Source organism: Mastigoproctus giganteus, chromosome 11, assembly GCF_048544385.1.
Source record: "Mastigoproctus giganteus isolate SK-2022 chromosome 11, ASM4854438v1, whole genome shotgun sequence".
NCBI lineage: Eukaryota > Metazoa > Arthropoda > Arachnida > Uropygi > Thelyphonidae > Mastigoproctus > Mastigoproctus giganteus.
The window spans coordinates 139009642-139025804 of NC_143585.1; the positions used below are offsets into that span (position 1 = coordinate 139009642).

The 16163-nt window shown below is 35.3% G+C and overlaps 1 protein-coding gene across 5 annotated transcripts in view; it reads left to right on the top strand.

The window, feature by feature from the left end:
• The window catches only part of LOC150078471 (rho GTPase-activating protein 45-like), a 492654-nt gene that overhangs the window by 209758 nt on the left and 266733 nt on the right, over nt 1-16163 (top strand). For all 5 annotated transcript variants that reach the window (XM_090385482.1, XM_090385485.1, XM_090385486.1 and 2 more), the window contains 2 exons: nt 475-538; nt 14741-14884. In XM_090385482.1, the coding sequence (XP_090241608.1) occupies nt 475-538; nt 14741-14884 (208 nt within the window). The remainder of the gene's footprint in view (nt 1-474; nt 539-14740; nt 14885-16163) is intronic.

Genomic DNA, 16163 nt, shown 5'->3' on the forward strand with positions numbered 1-16163 from the left:
GGTCATTCCTTGACCTTTCTGCATCCTCCGTATTTGGTGGTGATGGGCTCGAACCCTGGTCTAATCAAGAAGCATGTGCTACGCACTGCTGCTCCTTCCCACCTGGCGACGGAGGCGCCTCGATAATTTTACGTTACCAAGCATAATACAATGGTTTTAAATCCAAACTGTGATTCACTGCCAAAGTGTATTCTCAATCTATGTATAAGTGACACGATAAATTAAACCTAGATTTGCAAGAATGACATCATGCACATTGATATACCCCGTATAATGCAAGTATGCCTTAAATTTTAATTTCTTAATTTTGTTGCAGAATAATATTGTTTGTATGCCAGTTTTAAGAATTTCTTGTTTGATGTGTCCATTGTTTATGTTACATTCTTGCTGTTTGAAAGAATTGCTCTGGAATGAAAAAATAGTTTTATTTTTAACATAAAATACTATATGTGTATACTTTTTTTTTTTTTTCAGTCATGTGATAACCTTTTGATAGCTGATGGTGAGTCAGACCCTTTTACCAAAGAAAAGAACCTTGGTGAGTTTATTCTAAATAAAAGAAGTTAACATGATTTTTTAATCCTTTTAATATATTATCAAAAACAAAAGAAAGCACTTAATGCCACCATTGGAATTATATCCAAAATAGCATGATGAAATGCAGATATACATACATTCCACTGTGGTCATTTGAAAAGTACATGTTAAAATGGTATATATGGGCGCCCCCGTAGCCAGGTGGGAAGGAGCAGCAGTGCGTAGCACACACTTCTTGATTAAACCGGGGTTCGAGCCCGTCACCACCAAAAATGGAGGATGCAGAAAGGTCAGGGAATGACCACCGCATATCCCAGAGCAATATGGCCTTAGTTGCTAATGCTCCTAAAAAAAAAACAAATAACTAACTAACTTAAAATGGTATTAAAGACAAATGGACAGTTAGTCATAGGAAATATAGACTTTTGAAATAAGCAGCTAGGTTATGTGTAGAACAAATTGCTGCACTTGCATCACAGATGATGTTTCCAGTGTGCAATTGTAGGTATCAAATATTTGATGCAAGGTGAGAACTGTAGTAGCTGTAACTGTAAGCTGTGAACAACTTGCATAGAGTTAAATGCCCCCAACATGCAGTGATACAGTTTTTATATGTAGAGGGTATACAACCAATGAACACTTACAGTTGTATGTTAATTGTGTATGATACAGATTGTTTGAAATGTGCCATAATCCATCAGTGGTGATGTAAGGAGTCCACACACCCAGGCAGTTCAGGCAGCTTACAGTAGCATTGCTTCATAATAAAACATCATTAAATGGTCTTGATGGTCTTGATGTTAGGCTTAGCTGCAGCAGTGTAAAAGAGAATGTTAACACCCAGCCTATAACCCTGATTTCTTATCTCTTATTCAACTATTACATCTTTTTTTTTCTCAAAAAAAAAAAAAGGTAAAGAGTCATTTCCAAAAAAAAGTAAAAGGATTAATGAGTTATCTTCACATATTTATATCGCTAACAGATTTCTGTGCCAGAAATTTCTCTTACCTGGTGGCACGGTAGGACTAGTGTGTTGCATCTGCAGACTGTTCATTCCAAAAAACCTACATTTCATTTGAATGAGTCTTGTAACAAAGCTTTGGAAAAATTTTCAAATCAGTACTTTTGTAAATTTCAAGGTAATATTTTATAGGTATGAATAAAAATAGCAAATCAAAAAAAAAATTTAGTTTTCAGATTGTTTTTAGCTGTGAAGATTTTTGTGATTTGTTATTTGCATACATATTTATAAAATATTAGGTTGGCAATTTTGCCAATGCTTTGTTCTTAAGGGGATTCAGATGAATTAAAATGAAAGTAAATGTTTGGAGTAAACAACTTACAGATTCACCTGATTAAAGGGACTGCCCCCGTTATTGAGACATTAGTTCCTTTGCATCTCTAGGCAAGATACACCCTCTGCATAAAACTTGACTGACTGCTGCTGAACTCAGTATAAGCTGGTCTTTTTTACTTCATTGTGTAAGTGAAAGCAATAACTTTTGAGCACTTTCTTCAGAGGACTGAAGATATAGCTACAGGGTGGTAGGTCACAATTGTGGGCTGAGTGTTACAGCACTTTTCATTTGTACTGCTGCAGCTAAGCTGGAATGCTAATGGTTGTGCAAGGTTTTGTGTTATTTTGAAGTAACGCTATGTCTTGTTTTAAGTTGCTTGGCTGTTTTGCTTTTATCCCACTGCAGAGAAAAACACTGGCACCATTGTTTTTCTTTGAAGCAATGGACATTGACTGCAGCATCAAGGGACAACTTGGCTATCAGTAATGTTGATCAAAAAGTAATATTAGCACTCCATGTCCAGCACCTTTCTTGTGCTGGAAATGAAGTGAATCTTTTTTTGGGTTTTGGTTGACAAGGCTGCTAGCTGAATTGATTGGCAAGTTTGATTGATTGATTATCCAGTGAAATTAATTAACAAATCTCAAGTTGACATTTTTATTGGTAAAAATTATTTTAGATGGCAGGCTGTAGCTTTATTTAAGTTAGAAATGTTCACTGTTACTTTTTAAAGCATTTTCACTATATGTTTATTCTGCATATTTTCATTTCTGTATTTTTATTTTCTTTAACATTTTATATTTTAATAATAGTTCATTTGTTGATGTTTTATTTGGAATGCATTTTATTATTTCATTTTGAGCATTCACTTTATGTACTTACACAAAATAGTCGCATAGTCACTGTATTGTATGTTATCATTAAATAAATAATTAGATAAACAAGATGCCATGGTACAAGGCCAGAATTGTACAGAACTGGTTCCAGGAGCATGAGAGTGAATTTTGGCCCATTACTGTTGTCTCTTCCAGTCATCAAATCTCATTCCAGTTGACCACTATGGGATGAGATGAAATGAGTTTTTTGGAGTAAAGATCTGCAACCATCCAGTTTGCAACAACTGTGTGAAGCATAATCACCTGAGAGGGCATAAATTCAAATTGAGGAAGGACGGATGTCGGATAGATGTGCGGAAATTTGCCTTTAGCCAGTGGGCAGTTGGTTTGTGGAATAGACTCCCATCGCTTGTTGTTGAAGTTGATAGCCTAAACAAATTTAAGGCTCAGCTGGACAGGTATTTCGAAAGAACGGAGGGGTGAAATGGGAGTAGTGGTTGTTTTTTTTTTTTGCAAAATGAACTAGCATCCCTGTAGCACAGTTTTGATACCTTGCTGAGCCCATGACATGAAAATTCAAGGTGTTCAAAGACTAAAGGAGGACCTACTCACTATTAAGTAGGTATACCTAGTATACACTCAGTGTAATGTAAATTAGAGAAAAGTACATGACCAGGAAACCAGATATGGAAGAAGGGGAGGAGGAATTATATAACTGATCAAAAATCACACAGATTCGAGAAAGAATACTGCATTCATTTAATGTACAACATCAGAATGGAATTGAGTCTGTCTTCTGTAATATAGAAGAATAAAACAGAGAAAATTAGAGTCTTGCTGCATATTGAACAAATGCATTTAGGTGGGTGGGCCAGAAAGTAATTCCTTAATTCATATCCTCAGTGCTAGGTGGCATAGCAAGTTTCAACTAGATTGTCCATGTACCGGGTTTTTCCGTTAAGAGGCCCACCCAAATAGAAGCCCATGGGCTTTTATTGGGGACAAATAATAGCGCACTTTCTCGTAACGTACCGTATATCGGCGCTCTGCGAATGCCCAAGATGTCATTGCAATAGATGTGAACTGCACGTCTTTACTCATTGTCAGAATATTTAACCCTAAAAATGGAAAATAAAAAGTCTAGTTAACGAAAATCGTATACTATCCAGGAAAAACTACAGTTTGTGACACGTTTAAAGTGGAGGAAAGTCAAAATTCGATATCACAACAAACAGGCATTGACAGGAAAAATCTTCGCCGTTGGTTGCAACAAGAAGCAGAATTATTGAAGCTGGTTAAAAAACGTAAACACAAACGTCTTAAGGGTGCAGGAAGGAAGGCGGTTTATTCCAAAATTGAGAAAAAACTATTTGAATTTTTCAAAAAAGAACGAAATAACCACCGATCAGTTACCTATAACACATTGTGAAACTATATTTTCTCACCAGAATTTGGCCTTAAAATACCACCTGCTTTTAAAGTAAGCAACAAGTTCTTATTTGGATGGACCAGGAGACATCGGGTTAGATCACGTAAAATAACTCATCATGGACAACTGGATAATTGCGATCCAAAGGAAACGCAGGAACAAGTAAAGCAATACTTAATTCAAGTAAATAACGCTACAGCAGGGAATAACAAGTGATCGTGTTTTTAATATGGATGAAACTCCATGTTACTTTGACATGGTAAGAGATTGCACTCTTACTTTGTTGGGAGCAAAAATGTTGATGGTGTGGATACAGGGTTCAGAAAAAATCAATACACTATCTGTTTGACAATATCATTGGATGGATGCATACTCCTACCTATGATTATTTTTCGTGGCTTAAAGAAAATTCCCAAAGTAACAATCCCCAGTGGTAAATCAGTTGTTGCTGTAAACAAAAGCAGATCAATGGACACAAATCTACTGAAGACATGGATGGATACTGTTTTCTGCAAGAGAGGATCTTATTTTAGTAACACTCCATCAGTAATTATTTGGGATTCTTATGGAACTCATAAGAAAGAAGAAAATATCTTTTTAAAATATCTTTTAAAATATCTTTTTAAAAATTATGGCTCAAAGGCAGTAATAATTCCACAAAAGACAAGACACTACACGCAGCCCCTAGATGTTGCCATAAATTCCAGTTTCAAAGCTGCTATGAGAAAGGAATGGGATAATTGGGTAAGAGAAGAAACTGCTGAATTTACTCCAAAAGGATATAGAAAAAGGCCATCTTACCAAAAGATTGTTGAAATGGTTATTTCTGCCTGTAATACAATCCAATCAAAATCAATTCAAAGAGCATTTGAATGTTGCTGCAAATTGACAAGAAGTACCAGCAACCAATATATTAAATCAAAAATTGTGAATTACCCTTGAAAACAATCATGGACTTTGAAATTGAATCTGATGATCTGGCTGCTAGTGATGGAAGTGATGAAAAATTAATGGAATTGGATGAAGATGAAAACAACAATTCTTCCATTACTAACTCGGATTGCTCAAATGAAGACGAAAACAACAATTCTTCCACTACTAACTCGGATTGCTCTGATACAACAGGTTCTGAATAAAAATTACTAATATAAATAATTCTCTTCTTGCAATTATTATTTGTCTTATATATTTATATTTTTTTAAGATAATAAGAATAATTTTTAATTTCATACTGTTCTATTGTTGCAATATTTGAAATAAAAATAACCTTTCATTAATCAAATAAATATTATTTAAAATAAAAATAGCCTTTCATTAATCAAATAAATATTATTTCAAAATAAACCTGTTTCCGTTAAGAAGCCCATGGGCTTCTATTTAGGGACAACATGAGAACCTTAAAAATGCAAAAACCAAATACAAGCCCATGGGCTTCTTAATGGAAAAACCCGGTAGCTAATTGTTTCTAGTGAATATATGTGCAGTAGTATTTCTGTGTGATTGTTCATTTACAAGTTACTGTTTTAAGTAGAAGCATCTCTGAACATGCAATTCAGACAATGTGCAGTTATTGGGTTTTCTGACTGCTGAAAATGCTAGATCTGTAGGATACATTTTTAAACGTTACTCTTACTAAAGATGACCCTAAATTCACCACTGTCATCTGGAAAACAGGATTGTTGGCTGTGATACCACATCTGTGATAAGGTATGATGAATAGTGCATTCTAAAATAATAATGTAAGTCAGTTCCTAGTTTTTCCCAAGAAAATTCGTGCTTAATCACATATTCACCATATAAGTAGACTCCCTCTTTTTCATCTTTTACATCTCTTGTAGCACTGCATTACAATAAAATCGTGTTAAGAACCATTGCCTACTTTTCAATTCAATTATTTCTGCTCTTTCTTTTAAAAGTTCATATTGTGATAGTTTATTACTCTGCATAGTAAAGTGTAAAGAAAACAATAAGTACAGTAAACCCCGCTATTCGCGGTATCTGTATTCGTGGTTTCGCATATTTGCGGTTGCTGATTTAATATAAAATGAAACCTAAAAAAATCTGAATTTTAAATCGCCGTGAACATTTTCACTAATCCTTGTTCAGTATGTGCTATGCACTTGTCATGGAAGGTTTCGTGATTTGGTTTTAATTTATATGCTTATAAATTGATATGCTTACAAAAGTGAAAAATCTACCGTTTTGCAGTGTGTTAGTGTAAACACACTTTTTCGAGTGTGTTAACAAAAGAAAGTGACTTTATTGTGGACAAGTTCTTTTATAACCCCTATAAAAATATGGTTACGAATAACAAGGGAATTGTGAAAAGATCAAAGAAGGTGATGACATTAGCGAATAAAATTCAGTTATTAGACTAAATTTCTAATGGTGAAAGTGTCTCGTCAGTGGCAAAACATTATAAAATCAATAAGTCAATGGTACGATCAATCAAGAAATCGGAAGAAAAAATCCACCGTATTGTCCGTGAAAACGCGCTAATTTCTTCAAAAATTTGCTCTGTAACTCATGATGTTAAATTAGAAAAAGTGGAAAAAGCTTTAAATCTGTGGATAGAAGACCGAACTCAAAATAAAATTCCCTTAAGTTCACTCATCATTAGTGAAAAGGCAAAACACCTTTATCAACACTTTAGCGAAACTGGTGATAGCACTGGCGGGATAAGTTTTTTAGCTATAGCAAAGGCGCTTGATCGAAAGATTTGTTTGAAATTTCTAATAAATATTACATTTAACATTAAATTGTTTCTTATTTTCATTTCGATGCCTTATGCTTGCATTTCACTATGTACTGTCTATGTACATAGTCATATTATAAAGGTACATATAATACATACATATACAAAATTTTAGACTAGTTTTTCTTATATATTTCATACTTTGGAACGGAACCCCTTTATTACTATGGGAGCCATAACTCGGTATTCGCGGCATTTCTCAGGAACGTAACCCCCGCGAATAGCGGGGGGTTTACTGTATATACAGTACATATGTGGAAGATCATGAAACCAAAACTTACAAGCATTAATGATGATGATGTGATATCCTTCTTATTGATGCTATATGTGTACATGAGTGGATTTGATTATGTTACCAAGCCCGCCTTGTTTGTTTAATACTGTACTGAAAACTTTTTTTTTCAGTAAATCACGAATCCATATGAAAGCATACTTGCTATGGGTAAACAATCTCAAAATTTTACTCTTTAAGAACTCAAAAAGTAAATATTTCCTAAATTGTTTTCATCCTGATGAAGATAATGAATAAGTTCTTGGATTTTAAAAGGTGTGCATACAATATAAATTTATGTAAAAAAATATAATAAATTGTAAACATGCTGCTGTTAATTGATGTCTTTTTAACCAGTGCCCATTCAGTTTAAGGTTTTTTTTTACTCAGCATGTAATCTAGCCTTAAAATTTTAGACAATTTTTTAGTGTTACTAAGGTCAACTTATAAACCAGAATATATGATATCCTTATTACGTTGGCATTTGTTGATTTAACCAGTTTTTAAACATTGAATATAACTCTTCTTGTAACATTTGTATACAAAGGTGCGAGAGACTTTTTTATTTTCTTGGTGGCCTAACACATTCCAAGTAGTTGCACGTGGCACTGCTTCTCTCAAGGATTTTCCTAATAGATATTTGATTAATTCCAGCATTTTCTGAAACAATGTTTCGTAGTTTTCCATTATTTTTCTATGGTCCCATAGCTTTACAGTCAGTTCCCCCCACTCTGTATTTCTATTAAAACACCTCCCTCCCGACTGGGGGGGAAGATCTTTTACTACTGTCCCTACTGCCTTTTTAATACTTTTAATACTGCCCCTCTATACTACCCCTACTATTTTCTAAATTACTAAATAACTGAACTTGTTGGCTATCTTCTCTGTATTCATAAGGTTTTAATGCAGTTTGGATACAATCTGTATAATGTTGCTCTCACAATGTATAACAAACTGGAAAATAATTGGTACATTCCATTATTTCCATTTCATCTGTGTCTGCATTTCTGCCCAAACATGGTAGGAGGGACTATATGCGGAAAGCCTTGTGGATTAACTCAAGACTTGAGGGAATCTGCAAGGCTCTTTGTTCATTTGAACAAATGTGGTGCAAGGATTTTTGCCAGTATCATTGAGTATACCCTAGGCATTTGGGGAAACTGCTAGTTAGGGGGAAGAATGGTAATTTAGATCTGCATTTAGCTGATGGCACTCATCTCATCAATTCTTGTTTGTTGCCACAACAGCTGATATTTATAAGATGTTCTGAAGGTAGCAGCATTTCAAGTGAGGGGGAAAGATAAAGCTTGGGAAACAAACCTAAATAACTTCAAGGGGTGTGTCAGGGTAGTAAACTATAGAAGATTACTTGTCTCAACTGTGTCAACAGTAATGTCAGGAGTGTTGTCAATAAAATGGCTCAATTTGAACTCCTGATTAGGAGAACTAATGCTAATATAACAGAGCTAACAGAAACATAGTGCCATCTAGAAATTAGTGATCACAAGTTCCACTATGGAAGGATAGGGAAGGTAGAAGGGGTGGAGGGGTCATGCTTCTTATCAAAAGCAGCTTCAGTGCAAAAAGAGCTTTTGCTGAGTCTGAAGTACTTCTGCCAGCATAGAATCTGTGTGGTGTGAGTTAGTCGGAAGCAAAGGAACAATGAGAGTGGGAGTAATCTACAGACCAGAATATTGTGAAGAATATGACAAGAGTCTTTACATGCAGATGGAATGGGAAAACAAGTATGAATGTCTTATTATGGGTGACTTTAATCTGCCCCAAATTGATTGGAAGTGGGAGAGAAAGTCACGATGGGGAAAAAGTTTTTTAAATAAACTAGATGTTATTATTTGTACTAGCATGTTAGAGAAAGTAATAGGGATGATAATATTCTTGATCTCATCATGACTAACTTCAGATCATTGAAGATCTTATGATCACTTCGTTGTCAGGAAGTGATCATGCAATCATCAACTGGAAGGTGAAGAAAGATGTTGCAGTAGTTAAAGGTAAAGGTATGGGTTTTAACATCAGAAGAGGAGGAATTTGACAGTTTGAGGCACTATATGGCATCTGTGAACTGGATGGATTGCTGAGGGATGGTGAATATATTTGAATTATGCAATACTTTTAAAGCAAAAATCACAGAAGCCACGAACACATACATATCTTTAAGAAAATATCGCTGGAGAAGGATTCCAAAATGGATAACTGCTGAGCTGGCTGATCAAATAGAGCAGAAAAAGATAGCATAATACAGTTACAGAGTGATGAAAAGTACTGAAGCCTACAACTGGTATAAGTTGATCTGTAATAGTTCTCTAATAGAACTATTACAGATCAATGTTGCTCTAAGAGAGCAAAGAATGGGGACAAGGAGTTTTTCGTGTATGTGAATACAAGGAAGAAAAAAGCGAATCAGATTGGACCCTAGTGCACTGGATGTGGGACAATCCAGCTGATATTGCATATGAATTGAATAGGTACTTTGCATCTGTCTTTAATGACATTAAAAAGTGCATCTGCCACTTTTTGATTGGTACTTCTTAAGAGATATGTCAATCAATTTTAACATAAGATTTGGGAATTTGATGTGTTTCATCTGAGTTTTGCACCCTTGCTGGTGAACAGAGTGGCAAGCTCTTTGCCAACATGTTGTTCCTGACCTCACACTTTCTTCTTTTCATCATTTCTGGTGATGAATCGTGTGTGTGTGTCTATGGTTTTGAAAAAAAAAAGGCTCAGTCCTGTTACTGCAAGACACCAACTTCTCCAAGGCCAAAAAATAGCAGGACAATCTTGATCAAGCGACACTGATCACTAATAGGATCACTTATCATCAATAGGATCAATAGGGGTAAGAAAAACGTTGCTTACTTGACATTCTTTTCAGATGCAAATCTTGTAAAGGGCCTTGATGAAATTTGCAACTTTAGCTGGACTCCAAATGATTATCTCCCTGAGAAGCCTCAAATAATACACTGGTGTGCAAAACTTAAGGAACAACATTATTTCTAAAGGTTACAACCACAAAATCTTTACTCAAGATATTCTTTACTGATGAGAGTAGATTCAGTCTCAGCAGCGATTCTGGATGTCAGCTAATCTGGCGAGAGGTCGGCACATGGTATCACCCCCACGAACATCCCTGACCCCACACTTTCTTTATGTGGGGTCAGGGATGTTTGCGGGTGAGGGACGATCCCTTTCGGTATACTACCTTCCAGTATCTGGAGTTGTTTAAGTCCATCCAAGATAACGCCTCCCCAGATAAGAACACCTTGACCGCCATATCGATCCCTTCCTATATACCGATAGGGATCGATATGGCGGTCAAGGTGTTCTCATCTGGGGAGGCGTTATCTTGGATGGACGTAAACAACTCCAGATACTGGAAGGTGGTACTGTAACCGGTGCATGCTACTGTACTGAGGTAATCCTTCCCCATGTGCGTCTGTTCCGAGGTGCCATTGGCCCCGAGTTCGTGTTTACGCATGATAACTCCACACCCCATTGCACTGCAGCTGTTAATATGCTTTTGGAAAGTGAGGACATTGTTCATATGGACTGGCCTGCCCGTTTCCGCCGATCTAAATCCCATCGAACACACATATGGGACGCTCTGGGGAGACGCCTAGCGGCATGTCCACACTAGGGCTTACGATACTGGGATCGCGAATACCAAAATACAGGTCATTTTTTTCCAGTATTGATACAGAAAATACCAGTTTTTTGGTACTAATTTAAAAAAAAAAAAATTGTGTATAATTTAATCACATAAAGGTTATAAAATCACCTTTATGTGATTATGACGTTGTTATCTCTACTAGAAAATGTTCGATAAATCATCGATAGGACACCATACAACATTGCAACCTGTCCACAATTCTCAGACAACTTCATGTCTGACCGTATCGTAACTTACAAGTCCCGTTCCTCCACTACTGACTTTAGTTCAACTCCACTAAGTGTATAAGTTATTTTGGGATTGCTGTTCCCCAGGTGTAAGACCTTGCATTTTTCTGAATTAAAGCATAGCTGCCACTTTTCTGACCATCCTGGAAGTCTATCTAGGTCACTCTGAAGAAGCTCTGCTTGGCGGCAATCGTTAACTATTTTACTAATCTTTACATCATCTGCAAATTTAGACCTCATGCCCTCCATCTCTTCATAGATGTCATTTAAGATAATCAAAAACAACAGTGATCCCAATACTGATCCTTGGGGAACCCCACTGCTTACATTAACCCAATCTGAGGAATAACCATTTATCACAACCCTCTGCCTGGTGCCCTCAAGCCATTGTGCTATCCATCTAAGGATTTTCTCTATGATTCCAGCCTGCTCCAACTTTGCTGGACTTTTCTGAAATCCAAATAAACAATGTCGAAATTATTCCCTAAATCCAGCCCACGAGTGACCTGTCAAAATGGCTAACCAGATTTTTTAAACATGATTTTCCCTTTACAGAACCATGCTGTGTATCCTACAGAATTCCATTTCCATCTAAATGATCTTGAATTCCCACCCTTGATCATTGCCTACATGATTTTCCCTACTACTGAAGTAGACTGGCCGGTCGGTAATTTCCTGTTACGCCCCTAGAACCGCCTTTATGTTCCAGTTTACACTAATCCAATGGAATTTCTCCTGTCCAGTAATGCTCTCATAACTAGCCTTAATGGTTCAATGCACTCACTTGCTGCCTCCTTTAAGATTATAGGGTATATACCATCAACCATGGAAGCCTTACTCGCCTATAGGTGCAAAAGTTCTCATTAAATAATCATTTGAAATTTCAACATCATTAATTACATTTTTTTCGCTTCACTTCCATAATATCTCATTGACATAAAGGGATTTTTTTATGTAAATATCGATGCAAAGTAACTGTTGAGTTCATTTGCAACTTCAGCTATGTTATCTAATACTGTCCCACGTCCACTACATAAGGGTCCAACCTGATTCATCCTTCTGTTCTTTGCATTTATATATGTGAAGAATTTCTTAACTGCACTTAGCTCGCTTCTTTATTCCTTATCCCCACTCTTTGCTCTCTCCCAGACTCAGTAAAGATACTATAGTGAAAATTATACTTTGCCAAATAAAACGTCTTTCTCCTTCCGAAAATGATGAACATAATTCAACCATGGAAGACCAACATGGAACAGAACATCAGTGTTCCACAAATTCTTTCCAAAATAAGAAATTGCCCGACTCCAATGAGATTTTAAAAGATGAACTTGAGTCAGAAATTAATGAAATACTTTTAACTATTTTTGCTAAAAAAGTTTAAAGCCTAGAAAATATGGACTGAGATCATCTACAATTATCTCACTACAATAGTACCAGAATAGAATGCTGTATGTACCAAAATTAGATCCATTTTAAACAATCATACTATTGATTGCTTATATTTCTTAAGAGCTCACTTTATTTGGACAGGTAGTGTGGATGCTTAAACATAACTAAACTTTACAGTAACAATATGTATTTTTTTGTTTTTAGAATAACTGTATTTTAATGATTTTTTTTTTTTTCAGAATATTTATTATTACAATAAAAGTTTATTTAAAACATGAATAATTCAAGTAATTGCAGTACTTGTTTTTTTCCTCACTTTATTGCACATAATCGTCATCAAAATTTATTGAGAAAAATGTTTGTTTTTGGAATACCGGTATCCCGGTTTCATAAATTAAAAATACCAAAATACCAGTATTAAGATTTGACCGGTATTGTGAGCCCTAGTCCACACCCACCAGAAAATTTTCACCAGCTGAAGATGGTGCTGACAGAGGAATGGACAATGTTATCACAAGAACTTATTAACAACATTGTTCTAAGTATGGACAGGTGGTGCCAAGCCTGCATTGACATTAGGGGTGGCCATATCTCCTACTGAGGACCACCTCTTCCCTTTGTTCCATCTTTAGCAGTGATGCATCTGTATCATGGCAGCCAGTGCTATGTTGCCATTTTTGAATAAAGTCCCTCTGTACTGTTTTGTTTCCGTTGTTGTGTCTGTGTTGTTTCCTTCATCATTTCTGTACCTCATGAGGTTCCTTTGGTATGCTTTTCCCATATCCAGGCCACTCCTATGAGAAGCTACAAGGAAAGTGAGCTACAAGGAAAATATCTATGAAAACCTGACTGGTCCTTAAATTTTGCACACCAGTGTAGTAGTAAGGCAGCATTTCAGTCTAGAGACAAACTAACGAAGCTTTTGTATCTGATGACTCTCTGACCTTTTGCTTTGCCTTGAAGATGGTATATTAATGGCACCTTTCCCACATCATACAAATTTCAGCTTGTTTACAGTTTCTTCATAACTGCATGAACTGTAAAAATGAATTATGTGTAGTCTTTCAAATAGCAAATTACTTCATTGATCATAAAATAGAAAAAAAATTCTTCATACAGTGTTTCTAATTTTGTGTCTGATTCTGTGTTGAAGCAAAAGCAATTTTTTTCTGAGTTAAATTTTATTTATTGTTAAAATATTTTAATTTATTGTAAAATCCATTATCTGAATGATGATCTATGGACTAAAAACTTGTTTGGATAGTGCCCATTTTTCATTAACAATAAGGATAATTAATATTAGGATTAAATTTATATAAAAAATGTGATAGCCTGACTTTTTTCTTCCTGAGAGGCAAGAATATTTATAATCAGTTGTAAAACTCATAAAATTGTTTTTCCTTAATGTTACGAGATTTAATTAAATTAATTTTTCACTTGAAAAAAAAATGCTAATATTTTATCCATATATATTAATTTTTTTTTTTCATAAGGTATAGATTATGGAAATCTAAGTGCTAGTTTATATAGGGATTTCTGTAATAATTTTAATGTTTTAATTGTTGTCCACCAATATCACCAATATCTGTTTGTAGCCAAGTTTGTTAAAACATATTGTGCCCCATTAAAGTTTTTGATGGCACTTTCAGAAATAAAATATCTGCATATCTCTTGTTAGAATTAATTGATTCACATACTTAAAAAATTATATTTCCTCTCATATTTCACATCAGTTTCTGATAATAATTATAAAAAATCAAAGTGGACTTGGGAACTGGCCTTTGCTTTTCTTACTGTAATTACCTATGATGAATTCAGTTAAGCTTCTATATGACTTGGATGTTATAGATGGCATTTAAAACTTCCATCTTGGTTATTAGTCTGATGCTTCTCAAGAACTAGCTTTGAATATTTCACATCAGATCTTATAGCAGTATACTTCTCCTTCTGGGATTGTGCTACTTAATTGCATGAATGCAACTCATTGTAAAGGGACTCACAGTATGAGATTTGTAAAATCTCAAACTTTGTGCAAACTTTATTTTGTATTAATTATGGAAGTATGTACAAAATGATGCTATTGCACTACTAGTATGATGATGTGTGAATATTTCTCCTAAAAAATTGTTTTTCTGATCAAATAAAGAAAATTATTATAGTTTAAATGAAAAAAAAAAAAAATGTAGAAAGCCTTTTCTCTTTTCATCAATTTTAAATATTTTAAACTTTACACTGTACATCATTATTCTGTTATAAAGTATATATGATAAAATATACCCAACTAAACAATATGTTATCTGTGTATAGCTTCTGCCATTCTTACTCCTCAGGAGATAGATGCACGATTAATAGGATTAGGGGATGGAGTTGAACTTGCTCTTAGACGTGCAAAGGCATGGTCAAAATATGCCAAGGATGTAATGGCTTACATCGAGAAAAGAACTAATTTAGGTAATTAAACTTTTACTTTTGTCTTTTAAAAAAATAAATGAACTTGCACCTTATCAGTAGTTATATCAATGGACTTATAAAAACACACTATTTTAATGACGATTTTTGTACTCAATTTATACTACACTTTTTTTAGGCTGAAAGAAACAATTTTTAAATGCACTTAAGAAAGTACATAAGTTCATCTCAATGTACCTTCCAATATAGTCTCCTCTGTAGCTAATGCTTTCATTGCTGAATAAATAAGGATTTCTTAATGTTATGCCATCAGAAATCTCAATGTGACTGGCAACTGAAAACACCAAATGACTTCTAAACCTGCCATCGGATGAGGTTGATACATGTTTCTGTGCTACATGATGTGCATCTACTTGGTGGACACTGAAGAACTTCACCATTGAATATGATCACAGTGCATTCTCAAGATACTGGTGGCTGAATAAACCCAGGTCACAGTGATCACAGTGCATTCTCAAGATACTGGTGACTGAATAAACCCAGGTTATAGCATTTCAGTGATGCCTAAACCTGCCATTGCACTAGGTTGTAGGCGCCTCCGTAGCCAGGTGGGAAGGAGCAGCAGTGCATAGCACACGCTTCTTGATTAGACCGGGGTTCGAGCCCGTCACCACCAAATATGGAGGATGCGGAAAGGTCAGGGAATGACCACCGCATATCCCGGAGCAATATGGCCTTAGTTGCTAATGCTCCTAAAAACCAACAAACAAACAAACAAACAAACATTGCACTAGGTTGAAACATTGTGTTCCTGTTCTGTGTGATGTGCGCTTACCCAGAGGAAACTAAAGAACTTTACTATTGATGCAAATAAGGTTAATGAAAAATAAATCAGATAGCATAATAACCAAATCTTGGTGGTAGATTAGACGATTTATACACTGTGTTCGGGGGGGGGGATGAATTTTAAGGATTGATTGAGGACCTGAAAAAAAGTTTAATAAGAATAAGCTTGAAATTGCTTTGTTTGAAAGTTACAGTCTATTTTGAGTTAAAACAATTATCCACCTTATCCTTATGGCAATTCTAAACTGGCCTGCATTGAATAGCTGTTTTGTCACATTTTAAGATGTGATTCACTGCTCAGTAAAATGTGATTTTACTGAGCAATGAATTTGTATCAAGTGCATCAGAAATGTTGCACTACAACTGAAAGGAAAAGTGCAGTAGAAACTCATAAGCTGTTAAAAACAGCTTTCAGAGAAGATGCTGTGCATCATTTGAAGACTTGTTCAGTGGTATGCAAAGTTTAAAGAGGGCC